Source organism: Prinia subflava, chromosome 9 (assembly GCF_021018805.1).
Source record: "Prinia subflava isolate CZ2003 ecotype Zambia chromosome 9, Cam_Psub_1.2, whole genome shotgun sequence".
Lineage (NCBI taxonomy): Eukaryota > Metazoa > Chordata > Aves > Passeriformes > Cisticolidae > Prinia > Prinia subflava.
The window spans coordinates 33,850,324-33,870,512 of NC_086255.1; the positions used below are offsets into that span (position 1 = coordinate 33,850,324).

Sequence of the window (20,189 nt, forward strand, 5' to 3'; positions counted from 1 at the left end):
ATCACATATAGTTGCTGGGAATTAGTGTCTGTCACATGGTCTTCATGCCTCATGGGTGCCATTCACATCCAAGCATGTTCTTGTCACTCAGGCATCTTCCTTGTCTGAATATTTAACTAAATTAATCATTCTGGTTGGACTTTCAAAATACCTTACCTTGTCCTTTGTGCTGATTCCTGCACATAAAATTTCGGGGCACATCTTGCAGGATGGGGAAGCTGAGTAAAGGATTGTGTTTCCCTGTTGTTTTCCCTCAGGACTGAGTCAGTGTATGAAAACAGTTATGGTGAGCATAACAGTTCCTGTTATGAAACTGCATGACAATAATTGAGTAACCCCTTTCCTTTCCTGAATCCCGGACTTAGCCTATACAGATGGCAAGATTTCTGGACACAGTTATAGTCTAGCAGCAAATGGTGGTTAAAGCAAGATGTTATGAACCTCCTGGGGGCCCATCGTGACTGCGTTCTCTCCCCCTCAGCCCAGTGCAGTTTTCCAACAGAGAGCCTGGCAGATTGTTCATTACAGAATCTGCTCCTGGGACCATCCAACAGCACAACTAGCAGTGGTTTTGTTCATATGAAGGATCAGTAACTTCCACATTTCCTCACTCATCGCCAGGGGTTGTCCTAAAGACACCAAAAGCCACGGACTGCAGAGCATTTGCCCCAGGGCTTTAGGAGCTCTGCAGAAAGAGGTGAACTACAGCTACCCCTGCACCAAACCCTGTCAGAAAGACCCAAGGCTTTTCAGTGCTACCAGAGGCATTTTTGCTGCTTCCTTCTAGCCCATGTCTGGCTGATGAAGCTGCAGGCCAGCTGCACTTAGCCCCACCCAAGGTGGATGCTCGTGGTCCTCATGTCCTGCTCTCAGAGCTGTTCCCTGGACAAAGTTTCTGCCTCCAAAGGCAGAGTCCAACTTGCAAAACAATTAAAGCCTCTGCTGCCTACATTACCATGTATTATGTTTCCAAAACACATCCCCCCCCCTCAATGACCCTTCCTGACCTTGCAGACCCATATCTTTTGTTTGCATCTCTCTTTTGCATCACCCTTTGCTTAGACCTGGGATTGGTGACTCAGCACGGTAACATTTGGCCTTGACTATCCTGCCCATAATAAAAACAACAGTGAAATCAGTCAAACCCAAACCCCTGCCCTCAGGTAGCCCCTTTCTGTGATATAACTCCAAAACAACTGGCAAGGAAGGTTTTACCCACTGTCTCAAGCAAATGCAACTTCCCTGAGGAATCTGGAGCCAGTCTGTGTCAAGAATTGCTCCAGTTTTTGAGTCAAAAGGCAGATAGCACACACTAAATCGCTGGCCAGGCTCCAGGATGATAAATAACCTTGTCAATGCACAACCAGCAAAGGAATAAAAGGTGTGGGTGTGGATACAGGAAGGCAGATCCCTCCCGTCTCGGATGATGAAATGTTGACCAAAGGGTGGCTGCTCTTCGATTATCACCTGAGTAACAGATCGGGGACTGGGGCAGATGGTTCACAAGAAGGTTCCTAAGAAACCTGAGCACCTTTACCATCTTCAAAGTCAGCTGAGAGAGTTTACAGCTTCCCCACTGAAGGGTCAATAAGTGCAGCTCTTTTTCTAAGCACTTGCTTCTGTTCTACTTTCTATAACTGATAAAGCACTTTAGCACACATTTGCAGGGAAATGTGTGGAGGGTTTTGCTCCTATTTTCCTTCAAATTTGCAGGGATTTGAGACAGCATATTAAAAAAAAAATTGAAGAACACTATTAGCTGTTGAATTCACATTACAAGTCACCTGCAGCCCTCCTGAACTGTGTACAGAAAGTGGAAGGTCCCTAAGCTGTTTAATGAGGTGTCAGCGTAAGACTTTGAAGAATCACCTTTGCAATGCACATTAGAAGATATGTACAAGTGTACCTTTTCAGTTTCTGGGTAGAGAAATGAGAGGGATAACCTGCAGGGAAGTCTATTGTGAAGAGAAGGAGATATTACAGGCAGGACTACCGGTATTGATTTCTTCAAAAGCGACACTTGGGCGATATTGTAACAGAGAAAACCTGCCTGAAAGAGTTGGTTAGGTGATGGGTTAACTCAAGGCTGCCTCCAGAAATTAATGACGCAAGGAAAGGTTGCAGGCTGAGCTGGTGCAAAGGATCCCGAACTGATAAACACTGCCCTGTTACAGGAGAGCCTGGCACGAGCTGCGGCTCCAGGAGCTGGAAAACTACAGAAGCGCTACAGGCACTTCTGAATCCTGAAGGCAGCTTTTCATACCTGGAACACCTTCAGCTTCCACTCGAGCTGGGAGTCAGTGCCAAGCACTCTTGGAAATCTCAGCCTCGGTGTGCCACTTATGTTTGTGCCCTTGGCTTTAAAGCTGACAGCGAGCAAGAGTGCTGTGCTCCGAGCAGAGTCAGGGGCTCCTCTTTCCTATAAGAACCCAAAGTTTCTGCGTGCCTGAGGCCACCAAGTTCCTACAGCACGCACTGGGAAAGGGGATGCAGCCATCCAAAAGGAAGGATCTTGCTGAATTGCACGGAATATAGTTACTCTCTTGCTATGAGAGTTCACAGGCAGGGTCCTGGAAACACAAGAAATGCAGGACTGGTAAACCTGGCAAAGTAACTACCCTTGCATGTAAGCCTGTAAAATCCTGGTGGAGCACTGTGGCTGCTGCAGGGGTTATTCAAAACTAACTGAGTGGAAGGGGGGAGAAGCTTCATGTACCACTTTGCCACATTTCATTTGATGTCAAACTGGTTGTTTAGTTTTCCCCTGCAAGAGACTCCACCTCCTTTCAAAGTCCCCTTAAAATCTGTTGAGATTTTATCCCAGTGCAACTCCTGCCTCGTGCTTAATAGTTACACAGGGAAAGAACAGCAAATGTCCTCAGTCTCACTGCAGGGGATTCAGACAGCTGGTGCTTTAGAAAACTGCTGCCCTGACAAAGAATTTTTACTTGGATTGGAGTGGGTTTTGGCTTCCATTTAGGTTTTCTTGTCCCTAAAATAAGCTAAAGGAAGACATCACTTGCCACTGGCCTGGAAAACACCTTCCTTTCCTTTTCTCCTTCTTTTAGTAGAGGAAAAAGAAACTTGAAGGAGAGACTTGTTCTGTAGTTTTTGCTCTTCAAGCGTAGGTTAAAATGCCAGGGAAGAGGGAGGAGGCCCTTGGCATCGCTCGTCTCCTCCTGGAACTGCATTGCATCACTCGGAAAACAGGACGAGAGCACATGAGACAGCTCATTCCGACGTCTTTTTAACAGCACTTGGTTAAATGCATGGAAATTCATACCACCAGCACCTACTGCGAGGCAATGAGCAGATGCCAGAAGATTTTCTTTTACACTTACAAGAAGTGAAAAGCCATGGGCGTGTTTTCCATTTTTAACGCAAGCAACGTTTCGCAGGCTGGCTCCCTCCAGGACGGCGGCAACTGGACGGCGGCAACCCAGTTCACGCAGCCAGGATGGAGAATTGCCCTGTGGGCCATCACCTACTCCCTCATCGTTATCACATCCATCGTGGGCAATGTCACCATCATCTGGATTATTCTGGCGCACAGGAGGATGAGGACTGCCACCAATTACTTCATTGTTAACCTGGCCCTTTCGGACCTGCTGATGTCCGCTTTCAACACCATTTTCAATTTTATCTATGCCAGTCACAATGTCTGGTATTTTGGTGAGGAATTCTGCAGGTTTCAGAACTGGTTCCCCATCACTGCAGTGTTTGTGAGCATCTACTCCATGACAGCCGTGGCTGCGGAGAGGTAAGTGGGGATTGGAGAAGATAAGGACCGAAAAGATCCCCTGTAAGTCATAAAAAAGTCATTGCAATCGTTTGTGCAATTGGCCCCCACTCTGTCAGGTGCCTTATCAGCAAAGTGGAAGGAGTGCCAGACTATGGGGTGTGATACTATTTATGATGTGATCTCCTGGTTTTTACCCCTGCTGTGAATCACACCCAAATCTGTAATGAGTGGACGCTGCTGATACTTTGTTGTTCCCACATTATTGATCATAAATTGTGTCCCAGTCAGCCTGAAAACTCCTTTGTGGCTTTGTTGGGCTTTTTTACACCATGAGATGGATATATCTGGAAAAAGGAGAATATGCTGCAGGCTACTGAAACTATCAGCAGCCCTAATCCTGCTGTAAGTCCAGCGAACCACCAAAAATAATGGGAATTAGATTAGAATGGCAGAGTATGCTCCCCTGGTTCGCTAGAATGACTTATTCCAAGAGGGAGGAAAGTCATTACAGTGATTCTGTTTGACTTCTGGGGAAATTTGGTATTTTCATAAAATTCACTCCCAACTGCCAAGTCACTTTTACTTAAGCTTTAATTTCTGGAGTCTGGCTGTGTTTACAGCTCATTGTTAAATAGCATGAAGCTGTTTTTCCTTTTTGCTAGAAAGTGGCCAAAAGCCTGTGGGAATTTCCTCTCTCAAAGGCAATGCTGTGTGCAGGAAGCAGAGGAGGTTATTTCCCTTTAGGCTCCCTACCCTCCTTCCTTCCATGCTCCCTGTCTTCCATCCCTTCCTTCCACCCTCCCTGCTGCAGCCTCTCTGTGAAGGACTTCCCTGGGGCAGCCTGACCCGGCATCCAGGAACACCGACACTCCTTTATCAGTGCCCTGCTGTTGACTTTGCAGTTTCCTTCAGGTTTCCTGTGTTCCTTATCCACAGCAGCAGCTCCCTCGGGAGGGGAGCCAGTCCCTCTGGAGCCATCCCAAAAGCAAAAGCTTTGCCACCGAGTCTCAGGGGTCGCTCCCCCAGCTCCCCTGCCCAGCTCGCAGGGGTCACCCTTCAATCACCCCGGCACAGCCTCAGGAAGGAATCACAGACCGATCGTACCCGATAAACAGGCTAGGAGAGGGACGAGGGCTTTTCCACACGTGTAATGCCCGCTGAAACCTGTGCAGGAGCCGGGGACAGGGCACAGTGAGGGACAGGTAACCAGGACAGGGCTGAGGGACGTGTTTGTCACTCTGCAGTTGTCCAGATGAGAGCAAATCCCTACTCAGAATCAACGGCAGCTCAGTTGTAGACTCTTCTGCTGCCTCTGGCTGTAAATCAAGGGTTGTTGGTGACTGCTATTTTATCCATGTCGTCTGCCAAAGAATATTTTTTAAAAGCTGTTTCAGCCTGTGGTCATGTCTTCCTACTCTTGTTCCTTGGGGATTTTTGGTGAAAGCACCTATATAGCCAAAATCTCTTCAGTCACATGGCAAAGATCAGAAAGAAAACTTGGCAGCTCACTGCAAACCATATTTAGCTATTCTTTGCTTAGCCTTAAAATAGATCCTGACACGGTCTCCTGGAAACTCGATGCTTCCATTTATTGTTAAGAGAACTTGTGTCCACTCCAGCTCCAATGTTTAACTTGCATGAAAACAACTTCTTCCGAAGCGGTTTGTTTTAAGGAAGGAGGCTAAGAAGCGATGGCTCAAAGTAATTTTTTTCTGCCACGGGAAAGTCCCTGGTGATATTGCTCGGTGTTGGGTTTAGGATCACTCAGTTTCCCCATGACCAGAGCAGCTCTTTCCACTGCAGCCCTCGAGGCAGAAATGCAGTCTAATCGATCAGCTCGAGTTTCACACTCCGGATAGCAAAGTCTCCTGTGACCTGTTTGGAAAGCGCGCCAGAGGGTCCAAAATTGACCTTGCTTTGTCTACATGTGTGAGGATCAGAGAAAGGGTGCCGAGACTGCAGTCCCAGCATCCTGGGATGTCACAGGGGCGTTGAGAGAGGGCACAAGGAGCACAAGCAGCAGGGGGGCAAGGGCTGTGCTGCCCCACAGCAAGCAGGGCCAGGAGATCTCAGCAAGCTTGGTGAATGTCCCAGCTGGCAGGAGCTTGCCTGAAATCGCAGCTTGCCTCGGGGGTGCACCCCTGGCAGAGTGGGAGAGCCTCCCCCCAGCCCTGTAACACCTTTGATATCTGCAGCACAGGCTGCAGTGACAGCACAGTGGCTGGCATCGTTTATTCCCAGGACTTGTCATTCACTGAGGGCCACAGGTCATCATTTCAGGAACTTCTGTGAGCAAAAACTCTGGAGAATATCCACTGGTGGATTTCTCCCTGACCAGGCTCGAGCACTGTATAGCACTGCCTAAGGCAAGCTAAAGAAAAGCGAGGTGACATGAAAATTTTATAGCTAAATAAGGCCCTGCTGCTGTGCAGCCCTGGATTGCTCACTGTGCTGCCTGTCCTGCAGCAGCAGTGAGCAGAGCTCCCTACCAACAGCCTGGCCAAGAGACAGCACAATTTGTCAGATTTTTGCTATGAAAACCAGGAGGCAATGGGCATTTTCCACTCCATTTTGCCTTTGTAACAACCATGACAAAGCACAGGGAAAGCATGACAAGAAATGCATAATTGATTATGTACTCATTACAACACCGTGCATTTCCACACAGGCAACTTAAAACCGGAGAGCGCCCGGGGCTCGTGAGTAATCCAATAGTCAGATGTGCTGTGAGGGCCCTGAGCAGGTGTGGGATGAAAGGGTCAGCCCTTCCCTCTGCTGCAAGCACAAGGGCTCGGGCAGTCACAGGCAGAGGGAGACAGCACGAGTTTTCCACAGCTAAAAATCAGTGGGGAAAAAATCATGGTACAGCCCAGTCTGCTTGTGTGCTAATATGAAGCATCAGAGATTGACATAACTAGGAGGAAAAAGCATGTTTGGCTGGGCTTTTCTTGCTAAGGCACTTGCAAAAGTAACTTAAAAAAAAATAGAGCGAGAATACTTTTTACAAGGGCCTGGAGTGACAGGACAAGGGAGAATGGCTTCACGCTGATGGAGTGCAGAGTTAGGTGGGATATTGGGAAGAAATTCTTCCCTGTGAGGGTGGGGAGGCCCTGGCACAGGGTGCTCAGAGAAGCTGTGGCTGCCCCTGGATCCCTGGAAGTGTCCAAGGGCAGGTTGGATAGGGCTTGGAGCAACCTGGGATAGTGGAAGTGTCCCTGCTCGTGGCTGGGGATTGGAACTAGATAGACTCTAAGGTCCCTTCCAACCCAAACCATTCTGGGATTCTATGGAAAATTCCATGAGGGGAATGCTTGCAAAGACTATATCCAGAAGACATAAAGGAGTGCTTCCTCCTCACACCAGAAGCATCCATCCAGGTGGGTTCAATATATCCTGCCCTAAGACTTGCAGTCATTTTCTTCAGGAAGGATTTAGTTCCTTATTATTTACTATATATTTCCTTTATTATTTATATTATTGACAGGCCTGGAACCTGTCAAAATGTCTATGTTAGTAAAGCCCCCATCGCTGTCCTGGCGAGTTTTGACACTTCCTGCGTTACTCGTACAGATTGCCAATTCCACTGTAAAGCACTGCCTGTTTCCCACAGGTACGTGGCCATAATCCACCCCTTCAAGCCCAGGCTCTCTGCTGGAAGCACCAGAGCCATCATTGGGATAATCTGGCTGGTGGCCTTTGGGCTGGCCTTCCCACAGTGCTTCTACGCCGAGATCACCATGGACAACGGGGCCATGAAGTGCATCGTGGTCTGGCCTGACGACGTTGGATCCAAGCACCAGCTGACGTAAGAGGCACCATAAAACTCACAATGCAGGCAAAAGTTAACCAGGAAAATCATTTCATCTCCAAACTTGGCTATGGAGGGTGCTGGGAGAGAGAGCAGGAGAACGTGGGGCTGGGGCAGCCCATCTAAACTCAGTTTAACCCATCTAAACTCAGTTTAAACTCAGTGGAAAAAGCTGCCAGGTGACCATGGTTCAGGGTAATCCTGACCTGCCATCCTCCCGTGCTTTTAAAACTGGTTATAATGTCTAGATGCCTATAATGTCTAGAAACCTTACATACAGGGCTTGGGAAATTTAAGAGTAACCAGTGCAAAAAAGTCTCTAAGCTTATAAATATATATAGCTCTAGTTATAAAGCTCTAACCAATAAATCCTGGTTTCAAAGATTCTGGATTTTCTTCCTCCATCAGGCAGGAGGAAACTGAGTATCTTTAATGCTGAGAAGCCACGTAATTAGTTAAAAATTATGCTGCTCTTTGTGGGAGGTAAAATGAAAGTAAAACCGAGGGCAGCATGTTTCAAACATCCTAAGGTTTTATAGACATGTTTATCTGGGCACACATCGGCGCTCCCTAAAGTCCCTGAGCGATTCCCTCCTGCTTGAAAGCAAGATTGCTCAAACAGATGAAACAAGCCGTTCCCTCCACTTAGGGGATCTGCTGTGATTATTCATCATTCAGAGCACGCGATGCACCTTTGAGAAATTTTTCAAGCATAACATATTTATATAAGGTAGCAACAGGAGAACTGAGGGAAAGGAACAAATCAATTCTCAAAGTGCAACCGGTTTTTCAAACCAAGACCCACTGTGAAGGCTTTTGCCCTGCTCCATGCACGTGGGACATTTTTCCCTGCTCACTCTTCATCTCTGGCAGACAGCTGGATGCCTCCTCAACTTAGCCAAACTAACTGACTTTCACACTAACATGTGCCAAGTAATTTTGGCCAAGCTGCAGTGTATCCAGACAGTGGTTGCCAGTTGTTCCCAGTTGAGAAAAGAGTAAAATCGGGCTCAAACCTCTCATGCTGAACCTCTCCTCCTGGGGGCTCCTTTTTGGTACCCTTTGGTACTTGCTGGGGAACAGAGAGTGCCAGGCTCCTGCTGATTATGGAGGAGGGAGAAGAGATAACCACTAATGCATGAGTCACTGATGACTGTTTCGTTCAGAGGCAAAGCGTGAGGTTTATTTCTCCCACATCCGTAGCATGGAAAGGATTCAAGTGAGTTCCCCAGCGTGCTGACAAAATCCCTGTGGGCTGGAAAGGCTGGTCCTGAACAAGACAAATAGCAGGGCAGATCCTTTCTGGGATCTCCAGCTGAAGAGCAGCAGCTCCTGACCACAACACATCACTCACCAGCTCTGTCTCCCTGAACAGCATCAGACCCACAGGTTTTGGTTTCTCTCTTAGAAAGGAAGTTGGAAGCTTTGCCCCCCAGAAATCATTCTGTATGAAGGATTTGTTGGGACAGATGCCTGCAACGCAGACCATGGAGAAAAAGCCATGTGCAGCCATTCACAGACTAGTCCAAATAACAAGGAAAAGAAATACTAAGAAACCTAAAGAAAAACAAAAAAAAATTGTGAACTGGGTTCCTGTGTTGACTGTGTGTCCTCTGAATCTTTTGCATTTGAGGAAACCCATCTTTCAAGACTTCTAGTCTTCAGGACAAAGAAAAATCCTTTTTTGCAGGAAAGATGTGCATAATTATGACAGAAAGAAGTTAAAAAATAAAAATAACAATAATAATTTTTAAAACCCCAAACAATGCACTATTGACTGCCAGTGCCTGAAAAATATTGGTTATAAAGGATACAGAAGTTTAACCAGAGTAAAGAACCTTAACTCCAGAGGATTTTTCTTCTGGTGACAGGTTAACTTTGCAGCAAAGTAGTAAAGCCACAAGACTAAAAGTTTCTTTTTACGTGTGCTCAAACTCAGGCTCCCTTCCTCCTCCCAGGATGGGAACCCTAAAAGGGCTTTGCTGCACTCCACTCCAAGTGTTAGAACTTCAAAAGTGGAACTGCTCTCAGCACAATAGGAAAAAGTGCAAGACAGGCAGGGACAACTGGCCACATTCAACAAATATAATAATTTTCTTTATGCAGCCACCAGTCTGGCATTTGCAGCCACCCCAAGGAGCAAACACCCATTTCAGCAGCGCTCTGCAGAGCACTGACGTGAGGAGTAACCCCAGAGCCTTGTCAGACTGAGAAAGACCATTTGCACCCACCCAGCCTTTGGGGTCACTGCCAGCAGCGTGTGCCAGAGCCCTCCTGCCTACTCCTGCTTTTCACACTATTTATGTTATTTTGACAGCTGCTGTAATGGAGTGAGCAGGTTGTTCCCTTCCCATAAATGGTGTTTGCTTAAACTAATCAGCCCCCCAGCGTGAGGGAACCAGCAGAAGTTTGTGGGGTGACACGGAAAACTAGAAAGGGCTGAGGTTAAAATACAGCTAAGGAGATGCCAGTGCTTTCAGCTGGAGCAGTAACCAAGTAGGCTGTTGGTGGTACATTACCTGTGTGTGCTCACACAAATAAAAACAGCCAGCTGCACAAACGCAGGCAACATCCCTTCCTCACTACCTGCATCTTCGTGCACCCAGCAGCCAGATACCTTTTGCAGTCCCTGATCTGACTTCTTTCCACTGTTGCCACTATTACTTTATAACTAGAGCATTCATCAAGTTACTTAATAATTTTTGCACTATTCCTTTCCCATACCTGTGGTTTAAGGGCTTGTGCTTTTACCACTTTTACCACTCTCTCTCTCCTGGTTGCAGTGTGGTAGCAAAGCTCAGTGCAGGTGGCCCTGGACTGCAACCCTCTGCTGAAAGATAAATGATGTTAATCTGTCTTGAAAGAGCAGGGAATCCAGCCCAAGGACCCCTCATCACACCACAAGAGAGATGAGATTTTGCTGTTTACACAAGTCCCTGTAACAGCAATTATAGACAACATTTCTTCTTTGTGTTTTGCTAATAGGAGCCAGCACACATATCCAAAAGACAATTTCTGAAAGAGCTCTCCAAGAGCCACACTGACTGTGAAAAACTGCTTGTTCTTTTCTTTCAGGTACCACATTGCCGTGATTGTGTTGATTTATTTCCTGCCTTTAATGGTGATGTTTGTTGCATACAGCATTATCGGAATTACTCTGTGGAACAGCGCGGCTCCAGGCAACCACCTGAACAGAGTCCGCTACCAACACCAAGTCAATGCCAAAAAAAAGGTCAGAAGTGAAACTTAACTACAATTGCCCCCAGCACACCAGCCCTGCTGCCTCCAGTTCCAAAATGGAGCTTGTGTTTGATACAAAATCTTGGATTGAGCTTGAAAGGTCAACAAAATATTTTAGGTCTGAGTTAAGGGCATTGGCCTGCAGGTTTATAAGAAATGGTGACTGTGTGGACCAGCCAGCCTTCAAGGAAGACACAGCAGCAGGCCAGCTGCCTTAGAGAGTAAAGCTCATGTCCAGAGGACCCACACTTTATACCCACAGGATAAACCAGGGTAAAACTCTGGACAGAGTCTCACATAACAGCAGCGATCCCATTTCCCCACATATTCCTCTGGTGTAGCTACAGGCAGCTCCTCTGCAGAGTCCACTCAGTGCACTGGGGAACATTTGCTTTAACCCCCGCCCTGTTCCCATCTCCAGGGCGCTCCCTCCCTGTTCCAGTTCCCATCTCCAGGGCACTCCCTCCCTGTTCCCAGTTTCTATCACCAGGGCTGGTTTCTTTGCCGCAGCAGTCCAGGTCTACATTCCACACACTGCACTGAGGGAGAGCAAACAGCCTCGAAGTGAAAGCAGCACTTCCCCCTGCCCCAGCAAGCCCAGTCACCCAGAGCCCAGGAATAACCCCTTGGTTTTGTTTTCCTAGTTTGTAAAGACGATGGTGGTGGTGGTGATAATTTTTGCTGTCTGCTGGCTGCCCTATCACATCTACTTCATCCTGGGGAGCTTCAAGGAAGATATCTACCAGCAGAAGTACATTCAGCAGGTGTATCTCGCAGTCTTCCTCCTTGCCATGAGCTCCACCATGTACAACCCCATCATATACTGCTGCCTGAACCAGAGGTGAGCAGTGTGAACAGGTGTGCACAGAGAAAACTCTCAGCCTGAAAAACACGTAAATCTCTGGAGGAGAGAGCAGCTGGGATTTTCAACTGCAGTGCCTAGGCCAGCTAGACAACTTAACTTACCCTGTGCTAATAATGTGAGATGGGATACACTCCGAGATTTTAACTCAGCCCTTGGTATGTCCTGTCTCTGAATAAAGTGCAGGCAGCAGGCAATGATCAGAGCACAGCCACGTTTGCACCATTTCCACAGGCAGACCCTCGCGTTTCCAGGGGAGGGGTCTGTAATCCCTGCAGAGCATCTGCTGAGCTGATGCTGGGCTGGCTCAGCCCTCCCCGGGCCACCCCCCAGCACAGCCCTGCGCTCACCCCCTGGGCGGGAAGCAGGAGCAGCCCACGGGTGACCCGTGGAGGTCCCACCGGGACGTGTCACCCCAGGGAGCAGCTGGGGGCGCACAGCCCCGGCGTGCCAAGAGATGTCCCTGTTGCTCCGCGCAGGGAGCGCTGCGGCTGCCCGCGCATCTCCGCGCCGCATCCCGCATGCACAGCCCGCTCTCAGCCCCGCTGCATGGAGCGAGAGGTGAGCAGTGCCCACCCGCACGCTTCCTGCGCAGGTTCTCTCGCTCCTTCGGGCGTTCCGGACAGCGCCCGCCTGGGAGCTCGCAGAAGAAAATTCTGCAGCCCATGCACCCAAACTGCTTTTAAGGTGAAACACAAACGTGTCCTCCCCCTCCTCTCTCAGAAAGCAGACAGCTTCCTCATTTAATTATTCATTTTTTTTAAAAAAGCTCCCGGTTACCAGCATGATCAGCACTATCTCCTGAGCACATCAAACACCCTGCCACTTCACTGCTCTTAAATGTTTACTTAAAATACAAGGAAATCTGATCAAAACCCCCTAATGCAACTCCCTCCATGGTTTTATGCATTTAGCTTTTCACCTCGTTCCTTTGGTTTCAGTAGAAATATTTATTTCCATAGTCATTCATAGGTAGAGCCAAGCTATCAATTTGTTCATTCTCTGTGCAATTAGAAAGATCATTTTCCATTTAATTGCTTTTCTCACTTTTGCAGGTTTCGTTCTGGCTTCAGGCTAGCCTTCCGCTGGTGTCCATGCATAAAAGCAACAGAAAAAGACAAACTTAAACTCATGTCCCCATCCTCTTACCAGGCAACCCACAGGAAGTCAAGAACAACAAGTTTCAACACAGAAACTCAGCTGAATGACAAAGAGAAGACATCCTTTACTCTCACCCGATTAACGCTTTGATTTCCTGGTCCTGGCTCTATCCCCATATGCCATGACAAAGCAGCAGATCTGTAGAAGCCTGAAGCAGGTCTTTTCTCTGGACCAACTGTTTCCTACAGGACCTCTTTAGATGCCATCAGCATTGAAGGCAGTGTGTTGATAACACTTATATCCATGTAGGTCCAAATATCACCCAGCTATGGATACAAGTTTAGCCCTCCCTTACATCAACAACTGCAATACTGAAAAGACATCAGACCCAGAATGTCAAAAAAAATCAGTGGAGCAGATTCGAGGCAGTGCCAATCAGTAGAATATAAATTATTTTATTCTAAATGGTGATCTCCTGATTTCTGTTCCACCAAGACTCTTAAATTCAGAAAAGACTCAATGGAGCAGAGAGGCTGGGGCTCGTGGCCTAGCTGGGATGGACCCCGGGGCTGTGTGGGCAGCTGAGTCCCAGCAGCCCCAAGGCAGACAACACTGTGGACCAAAGCCTGTTCACAACAAAGGCAAACACTAACACATCCAGACTGAAGAATCCAGCCTGCACCCACCATTTTCTGAATTCTGGGATTTTCATGCCTGTAATTTCACCAGCAGTAACAGTTCCTTAAGGTGTTGTCATTGCATGGATTTCTATAACCTTGTCCCAAAATATGATGTTGTTTTCCTGTTAAACTGTGGTCAAGTGATTCCTCCTTCATGGTAATTGTGGTGCCTAATTTGGAGAGCGAGGCTCTCAGAAGTGTCAGTAGCCAGGGATGCCCACTGGCATGGTCAGGGCTCATGGATCCAATCAGAATCCACCTTCTTTACATCCTTTTAGTCCTAACAGCAGTGGCCCACTGCTGTCTTTTCCCCCACAGTCCCTTCACCTTCCCTTTCCAGACTTATCCTCACTGCTCTTCCCAGATATGAAAATAAAGGCTGAAGAATATCATCTTCCCAGCCTGTGGCATTATGTGCAGGCACACAAAACAGGAGAAGCTGAAATAGAAACATGATGTAAAAGTAATACAGCATTTATTAGGGGTGTGATAAGCTAGCACCTCACACTCACCTTCACCTCTCATGGCAGGTTTGTAAACAATATCACAGGAGCTTTTTAATTTTTATCAATTGAAAAGCTCCTGTAATGTTGACAATTTGAAATATTCTCCTTTGCTCTGTCAAAGCCAAACTACAAAGTGCTGCCAGGCTTAAATTCTGCAGTAAATCCAGAGGAAACTTTCATGGCTTGAACTGAAAGAGTACCCCAGGATACGATTTTCCCAAGCCAGTTTCAATGCTGGAAGGAGATACATGTTCCTTCTCCACTTCTCCACCTCCCTGGCTCTGTGGAGAACGATTACATTATGCAACAAACTTGTCCCCCTGTTGGGACAAGAGAGCCCAGGCCCCTCTGAAAAAGTTCAGGATTTTAAATCATTCCAGCAGACAGTTTCTAGCCCAGATCTTCCCTGGCCAGCCCACACTGCTGCTGTGTGTGCAGGGCAGAGGGACAGCAGCAGCAGGTGTTCACAGCCAGCACCAACACATTCTGCCAGAGGGACTGAAACCCTTTGGGAGGGATCCTGTGCCAGGCACACATTGCTGGGACCAGGCTATACATGGCAGAGGCTCCTGCTGTGAGGAACTGAAGGACACCTACTCAGAGTTCAGTATTTGTTATACGTGAGCTACACTCCCCCTGCCCAGCTGGTGTGAGTCTAAGGCCTTTAAACTCTGCAGCTTTCTAATGCAGAGCTTTTTACACCAAACAGGCCTATCCTGAGCACCCCACCTTCCCCCTGCCTCTTCCATCACACCTGAACAGCCAGCCAGAGCCTATTGCAGATGCCCCAGTCACACACGTGCAGTCCCTGACTGGCACTGATGTTTTCTGACAGCTCAAGGCTTTTCTTTCTCCTGTTGGGGGCAGCAAGCAGAGGATGATTTCTTCACGTTGCAAAAGGAACTCTCTGTGCCCTGGTGGACCCATAGTGCAGATCCTGAGGTTTCATCCCACAGAAGCAGCAATAGTTAAGGAAACAGAGATGCTCTGAGCCCGTGTTATATGGAAGGCAGCCCAGAGCAGGCTATATTATTCCTGTGATACATGAGGCAACAGGAACACCATGCTCCATGGTAAGTACATGCAATTCTTCATATAAATATAGACAGGATTAAATACCACACAGCAGTAAAGACATCCAGGTCAGAATAAATCCCTCCCCTGCGTGTTTATTTGTGCAAAGCAGTCCCTGCAGTCAGTAAAGAAAAACACTTGAAGAATCTCATTTTTATGGCAAAAGAACAAACAAAAAGCACAGAACGGGGTTCAGAAGTTCAGAAACACTTTATTTTGCCTTCTGCTATTTTCTTAAGAAAACAAAACAAAACAAGATCTGCTTGTTTTAAAACCCATTCAAAAGGTTTCTGAGAGAACCCCAGAGGTGTAAGGAGCAGATGACATTACAACAGTGGTATGCAAATGGTCTTTTCCCCAGGAAATATAAGATTTTTTTTGTGTTCATATTGCAGTAATTACAGCTTAACAGTTAAGAGGACTGTGATTTTATTCACCAAGCCTAAAAGCTTTAAGAAAGACATCTCAGTCATTGCTTGGGTAACATTGGAGACATTTCTTCAGACAGTTATAGCTTGTGATTGACTTGGAACAGTTTCCTAGGGGTAAGAAGTAGTCTGGATGTGAAAATCCCACCATGTCTCCCTTTGGAAAAGAACCGCCGTGTCTTATCAAGTACATCAACTATGGTCCACGGTAGGAAAAGTTAGAAACACAAACTCACTCCCTATTTGTTATGAGCTGGATCCAAGAAACAAAACGACCTATGCCAGCATCTCCAAAATTCACAGTCACCCTGAGACCAAGTTTAACTTCCACTTCTGGTTCACTCTCTATCCTGCACTGAGCCTGGCCCACAGACGCCGAAGAGCTCCAAACCCAAGTCCCCAGGCACAGCTCACACCACCCCTACAGCACTGCTGACAGCAGGCACAAGATTTGCAAACCTTCAAGCAATTCAAATGCAACGTGTCCCCTGTGCCCAAAAAGTTTCTCACCTTCTTCTGTCTCCTGTTTGGGGTCATAGCTGCACATCAAGGCTGTCAGAGACTAGTCAAGCTGTAACGTAAAACGGGTTATTGGAGAAGCACAGCTTTAGTGTACACAAAAGGGGCTTTCCTCTAGCACAGCTCCACCACAGGCTGTGCCAAGCAGTGGTGCAGGAGCACCTGACACCGGGACTCCGCAGACATCCACCCGAGACACGCGGGGAGCTCACGGACACGCCGTAACCATCACAAGCCTAATGCAGCCACACCGCCCTCGGTGGTGCTCCTGCAGCTCCCCCTGCACAAGACGGGGCAGGAGGGGCACCCGGACAAGCCACACAGCCCCTAAGATTTGGGCGCCGTCAGCGCTGTGCCTCTGCTGAACTACATCGGGAAACACGAGGCACGGGGACCTGGGTGAATCTGACCCCGAATGCCCGGGAATAAAAACACACACAAAACACAGGCACCACTGGGATTAGGTTGCAGCTCTCCCTACACAATAGCTCTTCCCAAAGCACTAAGCCACCAGCCAACAGCACCTCTTCCAGAAAGAACCACTAAACACCAGTTAACGCACATCAAAAAAGTTTAATATTTTCACAAGTATCACGTAACACTAGTACCAGAGCTACTAGTGTGCAAAGTAAAAAGACCCTCTACCTTTGCAAAACCATTTAGGCATGCAATTTTTCAGGTAGACACACACTTAAAGCTGCAATGACCATTTGTGACTTACAGGTTACAACATTCACTCACAGTGCACCATAATGCATATTGAAATGTTATCGATAGGTAGGGCAATCCAAATCTTAGGGAGTGGAACGAGAGCAGAGAAGAGCAGCCTGCAGATTTCCATCTACTTTCTGCTGGAAAAGGCATCAGAGAAAACCATGCGGACATCTCAAACTCATTTTTGGTAGAAGAGTGGGAATTAAGGACTACTGACTGTGTGGTCTCCCTCTGCAGAAAGTGGTGTGACTTACAAATGTTACTTGACGTGTACCTTCCTAACTGCTTCTCAATTTAAGTGATGCAACTGGTATGCAAATACAATAATGGCATCGACTTGGACAGAGGACAGGGTACACCACATGTAAATGATCTGCTGTTGCTTTCGTCCTTGGAATAAGCTGCACCCAATTTTGGCGTTGTGGGTTGTTTATGCACCCAGGTCCTCAAAGGCAAGATCAAAATGCAACCCTCCTCTTCCTTTCTGCACACCAGCTCTGGCCGAGCGTTTGTGTTCTGAGTGACTGCTGAACAGCACGAGAGATTAAAGCTCTGTGTGGAAGCAAATACCCATTTAAGGCGAGAGACGGAAGTAGGCGCATCCAGAGGACGCGACGGAGCTGCAGGTTTGGTGGGAGGGCAGCCGCAGTGCCCTGACCCAGACTAACAAGAAGAGAGAAGAGCTGTTATCTATAGCAACCCTTAGACAGAAGAATACAGCACAGCCGCATAGGGACCACAGATCTACCGATTTCGCAGCTCTGGAGATTTGGATTACCCCAGTCACCAACCACTTGGCTGTACTCTTTAGGGATTTCTCGCCAAAACGTGACAGGTTTCGCCCAGTAACACAACACTACTCACAGAAGCAATGGGGAATACCAGTGGAACCAGATCTGTGGGACAAGGGTGTTTACTTTCACCATGACAAGAGGCATCAAGGAAGCGAGTAAGTCGCGGTGTCAAGTCCCACTATAGAGTTACGTGCGTGCACAGAGCTGACACACCATAACGTTTTCACGACCGCTTTAGACGAAACAACAGCAGGTAGATAATGCAGGAGGGAACTGTTGCTTCCCCTTCATTTAAAAGCATCAACACCCGGGTCTGGTGGTCAGCGTGCTGGCAGTGCGCTTAACAGGGATGCTGCAAAGAACACGTTTGGTACGATGCAACGGGAGCTCTCAACGCACATCACTTGGGGCAATTTCGTCTCAGACAACAACCGATTTTTGACAACTGCAGAAATTATAGACTGGTTTTTTCCATGACCTACAGATGGGGAAGGTACCAACAAGGTGAGTAAGAAACATGCAGATTGGGGTCCAGAAACAGGAGATATTATTAACAGCACACATTCTATCTTGTATCCTATTTTTTTATGTCATTAGTTGTAAATTTTTTTTTTCCCCCGATAAAGCAGTGAGTTCTGGGTTTTTACCAGTTCTGACTATGCAGTCGCTGCTTTATGAGAAACACAAGACAGAATTGAGGCCAAGATTGTGGAGTTCAGTTCTGCTCAGCCTCACGCAGCCTGCATCCCACCGCTGTGATGAGCGCTGCCCCTTTCCCGCTGCCGTCCTCCGACAGCAGGAAGGTCACGTCGCAGTTGGGTGCCAGGTCTTTGACTGTTTGGTGCATGATCCTCGAGAAGCTGTGAAATGAAACAAGGGCAGCAGGTGAGGAAGGTCCTGCAGCAACTGTGGAGTGGAACACTGCCATGGGCCTTTGCAGTGCACCCCCTTTCATCTGGGTAAGAAGTAAAATGCTGGAAACCAGGGTGCACTAGAAGTGGGCACTAGTTCTCTTCTCCTCCTGCCCCCAGCTCTTTTAGACTCCTGCTCTCACCTGGATGGTTCTGCAGCAGCTCTTCTCCTCCGGACACTGAACAGAAACATCCTCCAAAGAGGCACCAGGCGTTTCTGCACTGCTCTGTCATTGCCTGCCCAGAGGGAAGAGATCCTTCCCTTGCCAGGTAGCTTCCAACTCGCTCACCAAGCTGTGTCCCCTTGAGTTTGCCACCACACCAAGAACCTTTCACGAGTCATGCTTGATCCTCTCATTGCCCTGAGCCCCTTGATTAAAACTTTTCCTTTCCTGTCTCTTATCCCAGCAAGTGAGAGGGTCCAGTTGGGAGCCTCAAGAGGAAGGACATGCACACAAAGCACAAACAGTGCTGAGAAGGCAAATACTCACTGTGGGTGGAGTTTGTAGAGAGTGCCATCCACACCAACCGTTATCTCCAGGCGTTCCAACCCTCTGTTCTCCCTGATTTTATCTACAATGGCAGCCATTCCAGCGCCACACAGCTGAGCTGCTCGCCTCGACACCGCCCCGCAGACTGTCTTGACAATGATACTGTCGTCGCAGGTGCTGTTGAGCCCCAGCTGCTGGAGGATGGTTCTCACCTGCAGCAAGGCTAACCTGTCACTGCAGGAGGAAAGCACGGTGTTACAGGTTTCCCTCAGTCAAGCCATAAACCCCACTGCACTGGTGGCTGCAGCCAGGCACCCACACCAGGCAGTAGCCCCTCCTGACAGCACAAATGACCTCAGGGAATGCAAATTTGGTCACCCCTGCACTGTGCTGCAGTGCAGGAGAGGTCAGCAAGCAGCAACAGCGCTCCAAGTCCAGCTCTGCATTGCCTTCTCTTTTCTTACCATGGAGGATTCCAGGAAAATATTTTTAACTATGACCTTGGGGTTTTTTTTCCCCCGTGAAGCCTCAGAGATTGGTTTAAAATACAGAGTCTGAGCAATAAAAGCACAAAAACACCCAATAAGCAGTGCTCACTCAGCTAGCATTCATTCAGTTCCATAACTGCAGCTAAACACACACATGGGGCCCAGGAAAATGGCTTGATTTCTAAACAAGGAAATAAAATGATAGAGTGAGGGAATCCTTGACAGCCCTTCCCAGGATTTAGAAGTGAGCATTGCTAGAAATTCAGTTGATGCTGTAAAGAATAAGAATCCTCCTGCACACACACGGAATGAAACCCAAATTCTCTCCAGAGAAGCGAGCAATGCTCTCCAGCTGTCCCTCCTGTCCAGCAGAGTCACCAGATGAATACTACTACACTCTTTCACTCTAAGCAGCCTCCCCTGCAGTGCTCTTACCTCTCAATCTGAGAAAGGAACTTGGTTTCAAAGATATGTCTGGTCTTCAGCGTCTCTGAAATCTGGCCTCGGAACAGGAAACCCCGTTTGGTGAAGTCAATCAAAATATTGCGGACTATTTCCCCCAGGTACATCCCGCTGATCATCTTCTCATACCTGCAAGGAAAGACAGCAGTGCAGCTCAGAGGGAACCTGCCCACGTTTGCAAAGGCAGCATCACAGGTGTGCTATCAGCCAGGTGTTCTGTCCACACAGGGCTGCGGGTACCAGTGCTGAGCATCACTCCTGAGACACTCCTTATCCTCTGCTAGACAGAGGTCTGCAGGAAGATATTCCCTCTCTCTAGCTTGAGGCAAGAAGACTGCAGGTGGGACACCTGGGTCCTGTGTGCAGAGT

At 47.9% G+C, this 20,189-nt stretch overlaps 2 protein-coding genes across 4 annotated transcripts in view; one reads left to right on the forward strand and one right to left on the reverse strand.

The window, feature by feature from the left end:
• The first annotated feature begins 2,673 nt into the window (after window positions 1–2,673).
• On the forward strand, window positions 2,674–13,563 carry TACR2 (tachykinin receptor 2). Of its 2 annotated transcripts, XM_063406501.1 has the most exons (5): window positions 2,678–3,760; window positions 7,353–7,547; window positions 10,626–10,782; window positions 11,435–11,631; window positions 12,708–13,563. In XM_063406501.1, exons 1-5 carry the CDS (start codon window positions 3,357–3,359, stop codon window positions 12,901–12,903), a joined length of 1,149 nt encoding a protein of 382 aa, XP_063262571.1. In that variant the 5' UTR covers window positions 2,678–3,356; the 3' UTR covers window positions 12,904–13,563. The 2 variants fall into 2 exon arrangements, with proteins under 2 accessions (XP_063262572.1, XP_063262571.1); XM_063406502.1 differs by lacking the exon at window positions 12,708–13,563 and having other exon boundaries at window positions 2,674–3,760; window positions 11,435–11,635.
• A 1,641-nt stretch (window positions 13,564–15,204) lies between these two features.
• LOC134555034 (hexokinase-1) overlaps window positions 15,205–20,189 on the reverse strand; it is a 36,468-nt gene continuing 31,483 nt past the window's right edge. For both annotated transcript variants that reach the window (XM_063406334.1, XM_063406333.1), the window contains exons 16-18: window positions 19,794–19,949; window positions 18,871–19,104; window positions 15,205–18,328 (exon numbers count right to left, since the gene is read on the reverse strand). In XM_063406334.1, coding sequence (XP_063262404.1) covers window positions 18,184–18,328; window positions 18,871–19,104; window positions 19,794–19,949 — 535 coding nt within the window. In that variant the 3' untranslated portion in view covers window positions 15,205–18,183. The remainder of the gene's footprint in view (window positions 18,329–18,870; window positions 19,105–19,793; window positions 19,950–20,189) is intronic.

Excerpts from the sequence above, each read along its gene's own strand:
- TACR2 (XM_063406501.1), top strand. The coding sequence starts at position 3,357 with ATGGGCGTGTTTTCCATTTTTAACGCAAGCAACGTTTCGCAGGCTGGC. Across the intron at positions 3,761-7,352 it reads ACAGCCGTGGCTGCGGAGAG|GTACGTGGCCATAATCCACC; the intron begins GTAAGTGGGGAT and ends TGTTTCCCACAG. Across the intron at positions 10,783-11,434 it reads AAGTCAATGCCAAAAAAAAG|TTTGTAAAGACGATGGTGGT; the intron begins GTCAGAAGTGAA and ends TTGTTTTCCTAG.